Genomic DNA, 5,043 nt, shown 5'->3' on the forward strand with positions numbered 1-5,043 from the left:
AGATGATTGTTAACATTCCTGTTCTAAACATTCAGACTTGAAGAATATTGATAACATTTTATATTATCATGTTCCAACAGACAAAAAGTACCTAGTAATTTATAAATATATATATATAATGGTGTATAAAGTGGAAGTTAATAAAATATGATCGAGAGTCCATTGTGGTACAGTGAAGCAAACAAAAGTGGACCAATATGCACATGAGATTTTTGTAAAGTCTCCGTCACAGTTGCATTGGAGTTAAAGAAGTGCATTTTATTGCTGTGTTCTTCTTCCTTCTCCAATTAAAGTGGAAGCCAGGGGTGGAGTAGTAGTTTTAAGCCTTAAATGCTGTAATTAATTTAGGGAACCGTTTTTTAAATGCTGCAGCAACCACTCTCTACATGGGATCCATACGTGGTGTATTTAAACAATGATGCATGGGATTGTTGAATGAACATAGATTTCCCAGTTCTCAACTTGAGCAGATATGGAGTACTTGATGGTGAAAATCATGATACTGGCCACACTGCCATTCTATCATTCACTTGCTGTGGACATTCCTCTGGTGAGGCAAGTGGTTTCAAAGCATAATGTGTCTTGCATACTCGTTTTTGGAGATTCAAGTGTTGATTCTGGCAACAACAATGTCCTTCACACCACCATGAAAAGCAACTTCCCTCCCTATGGGAAGGACTTCTTTGACAGCCGCCCAACAGGAAGGTTCAGCAATGGGAGACTTGCCACAGACTTTGTTGGTAAAAATATATCTCCACCCTTTTTTCTTCTCTTTTCACTTTCATGGATTCAGTTTACTAAAACATCAATTACTAGGCCAGCATAATTAATGACTTACTTTCAGAAACTAATTCTTATAGGCCAACATAATTAATATATCATGTGACATGTTCTGGTCCCATATCCTTGGATCATCATCATGTTCAAGTTTAGTTAATAATATGATATATTTGAGGTGAGCTATAACTCTTAAAAGTTTACATTGTCCATTATTTGAATCAATTTATTTCATTTCTTTATAAATGTGTTATAAAACCCTAGTTAGCTGATCTGTAACGTGTGGAGTATATTTGGGAGTAATCTAAAGTGAGAAGGGGAAGGAAATGAGTTAATGCAATTCTTCCCAAAAGTACCTCCAAGAAGATAACCTATGAACAGGATTCAAAGCACGTGTTTATAGATAAATTATCTAAAGACTTAATGCACCGACTAGCCTACCATACCTCGAAATTCAACCTTCAGTTAAGAGAATAGAGAGGACAAGGATCGATAGAATTTTAGATTACTTGTCATAAAGGCTTTCCTTACCATGTAAAAAAAAATAGGTTGTTAGGTGAAGACATCTGATGTGTTATTAATACGCTGTTGATGAATAAAATCATAAAAACAATTCATTTCTATATTGGTTCAATGATTCATGAATACCTTCTTATTATAACCATCACTTCAATCGTCTCTTTTTTTCACATCTTATCATGCATATATCATTTGTTATATTCAACGTAACAATGTCCATTTATCAAAAAAACCATCCAAAAGCTATCTTAATTAGGACTTAACCCTGTTATGGCAAGCGGAACTTTAGAAGCATTAATCTAAAAAGGTGTAAGCGCAAAGTACATTTGACAAGAGTGGTACAGTACAATTAAAACATCCATCATGTCACATGTTTCTAAGTGTTTTTTCATCTGGTGTTAGAATTAGAAGCCTATTCTATTGCATGTAAACTGAGTATGAGTGTTTCCAATTAAACACATGTGCAGCTGAAGCAGTGGGGTACAGAAAAGTGATTCCACCGTTTCTGGACCCTAATTTGAAGCCGGAAGATCTTCAGTATGGTGTTAGTTTTGCATCAGCCGCCACAGGTTTTGATGATTACACAGCTGAAGTTTCGGTATGTAATTCTGTGAACTTGATTCACTGCATAAAGACTTAGAAAAGTATTTTGAATGTGTTTTGTGAGTGTGGTGCAGAATGTTTTGCCTGTTTCGAAACAACTGGAGTATTTTGCACATTACAAGATCCACTTGAGAAGAGAGGTGGGTGAAGAAAGGGCAGAATTCATTACAAGAAATGCACTGTATATTATGAGTATGGGCACAAATGACTTCCTCCAGAATTATTTCTTGGAACCTACTCGCCCTAAGCAATTCAGCTTGGAAGAATTTGAGAATTTCTTGCTCTCTCGCTTCTCCAAGGACGTTCAGGTTTTCTCTTTCTCCATCTATACTCATCAATTCTTGCATTTTATCTATGATAAAAGTTGGTTGAAAAGTTACTTCAAAGTTGAAAAACTTGTCCAAAACTTTTACTAGATGAAACTATGAAGTTCGCTTATATTAATTTACACGTGTTTATGTCATGAATGATTGCATGTTTCTGTCATATTTTTATATACTTTTAGATTTATTTCATGGATAAAAACTATTTTTTAAATTTTAGTTTTCATAATATGACAATAAAAAAATATACTCTTAAATGCATATAAATTTTGATTAATATAATAATATTATTCTATGCTTTTAAATTCGATTGTGTTAGTATTATCGTACGTCCATTATCAATAGTGTGAAATACGCTGTTCAAATGATAAAATAAAATAATATAAACAGTATAATAGCTAAGAGACAGAATGTAATGTAAAAGTCATAATTAAAAAATGTAAAATAAATAATAAAAGCATACCATATTAAAAAGGATAAACTCTAGTTTAGTAAATGTCTTGCCAACAAAAGGAAAAAAATATATTAAAACTAAAAAATATAAACTCAAAGACAATTTGAATTAATATTTAAAAAATCATTAGTAAAAGCTGAGATTTTTTCTGCCAGATACTTTTAATATTGTAAATTACTTTCCAACTGATAAAAAAAATAACTCATTGTTTTTGGATTTAGAATGTTGGATTTTATATCTTAAATGTAAAAAAGAAACTCAGAAAACTATTTCTGCTTAAATTAAATGAGTTGTGATTTGTTATTGATTTTTATCTCTACGGCTAGAACTTGATTCCATTGACTTTAATACTCTCTGGTCCTACTTCACAGTTTTTGCATTTAATTTTGTTCGTGCACAGATATTATATTTGGTTGCATTGGATATAGATGGACCTGTATATGCCGGAAAGATTAATAATTCCACAGAAAATAACACCAACAATAAAGTGTTATCGAACACACCACAGTTTTAGATAATGAGATAAACAGGATTATAAAAGATTAATGGAGTAAACTTACGTAGTATTAGAAATAAGAACAAAATACTATATTATTGGTTAAACATTACTTGTCGAAATTCCTTTTTAACTTTTGAAAAAATCAATCTGACTCGAGTATTTTAACTATGCTTATCCCTTTCTGATAAGTTTTATATATGTTCAAAGAGCTGTCCCTTTTTCTTCTTCTCTTTTTGATGATGGAAGTAACCTCTTGTCCAAAACTATTCAATGTCTCACCAATACAACAATAGAGGCTCTCCCAACCCTTTCAATTAATAATTTAGAAGAAAACTTTATTTTTTAATTTATCAACGAAAACCCTAACATATTAACTGTTGAATCTTATAATAAATAATTATAATTCATTAACTTTTTAAAGACAGTTTGAAATAGATGTGAAGTATGAGTGGTGGTTACAGGAAATGCATAGACTTGGTGCCAGGAGGTTGATCATTGTAGGAGTCCTCCCTCTGGGATGCATTCCACTTATCAAGACACTTAGAAATGCAGAAGGCTGTGATCAAAGTTTAAACAGTGTAGCTCATGCATTCAATGCAAAATTACTTCAGCAATTAAACTTCTTGAAGACAAAACTGGGCTTAAAGACTGCTTTGGTTGATGTTTATGGTATGATCCAACGTGCAGTCACCAATCCTAAACAATATGGTTAGTATTAGACTAAATTACCGTGAATTATGTCAATGTTGGAAGTCACTTTTCTCACAAGTTATTTTAATTACTCCTTCACATTGTCTGCTTACATGTTCACTGTTCAACACAAAAGCATTTTCTAAACTACTTCTATGACCTATAAAATAACGCTTTTCTTTTACTTAAGCACGAGCATGACCAAGTTCTTTTTTCATGTACTTTGCTCTTGTTGGGTGAGTGCAGGATTTGTGGAAGGTTCAAAAGGATGTGTTGGGACAGGGACAATAGAATACGCAGATTCATGCAAAGGGGTGCATAGTTGTTCTGATCCAGACAAATACGTATTCTGGGATGCTGTTCATCCAACGCAGAAAATGTACAAGTTGATAGCTGAAGAGGCCATTGCATCTTTTATCCATAATTTCTTTTGACAGGGCAACCAATTTAGTATTTATGTCTATATATGATGCCTGTGTTGTGTGTCCAAATTTCGTTCAAAAAGATCCCCTGTAGTTTCAAATAAACTGTTGAATTTGAAACTGCATGCAGGCTGTTCAATGTAGTTTACTTTACAATTAATTTTGTTATATTAAATTTTAGAAGAAATATTTATTGTTTGATAAGATAAATCTAAGGATAGGTTGTTTTCTTTTTACAACCATAATATTAAGTTTTAAAATTACCAGTGAGTTTGATTATGGAATATGATTATAGGGTGTGGATGATATACCTTTCTGAAACATTATTCTTTATGTAACAAACCTGCTTCAGATCTTTCAATCCATTAAATTCATCCTATTTAATCAAATTAATAATGTGACTTACGAGTTTGAGCATGGAAAAGTCTTACTAAAATACCTACTTTTTCAATTATTGGAGAAAGGTTGAGCCTGACATAACGTTGAAAAGTCTCACTTAATGTTGGAAAGCTCCACTAATTTAGGTTCACCAATTTAGGGTCCTTCTTGAGTCCTGTTTCACTGTGTATGGAAAATACTTTCAGTAGCAATATTGTGGAAAACTAGATACATATTGATCAACAGTTTAGGGTGGAAAATACTTTCAGTAAATAGCTCAACAGTTTCCAAAAGGGAAGCTTTAGTTGGCCATACTTATCTTCTTGTTTGTGTCACTTTGAATCTGAAAGCCATCGTTGATTGCAAAAAAGGGTATAT

General features: G+C 32.4%; 1 protein-coding gene across 1 annotated transcript; it reads left to right on the top strand.

The window, feature by feature from the left end:
• Positions 1 to 250: 250 nt before the first annotated feature.
• LOC137832529 (GDSL esterase/lipase At5g45950) lies at positions 251 to 4,557 on the top strand. Its single transcript, XM_068640731.1, has 5 exons — positions 251 to 740; positions 1,764 to 1,894; positions 1,974 to 2,207; positions 3,637 to 3,883; positions 4,112 to 4,557. The coding sequence occupies exons 1-5, from the start codon at positions 473 to 475 to the stop codon at positions 4,297 to 4,299; spliced, it is 1,068 nt and encodes a 355-aa protein (XP_068496832.1). The 5' UTR covers positions 251 to 472; the 3' UTR covers positions 4,300 to 4,557.
• The last annotated feature ends 486 nt before the right edge of the window (positions 4,558 to 5,043 follow it).

Source organism: Phaseolus vulgaris, chromosome 6 (assembly GCF_000499845.2).
Source record: "Phaseolus vulgaris cultivar G19833 chromosome 6, P. vulgaris v2.0, whole genome shotgun sequence".
Taxonomy (NCBI): Eukaryota; Viridiplantae; Streptophyta; class Magnoliopsida; order Fabales; family Fabaceae; genus Phaseolus; species Phaseolus vulgaris.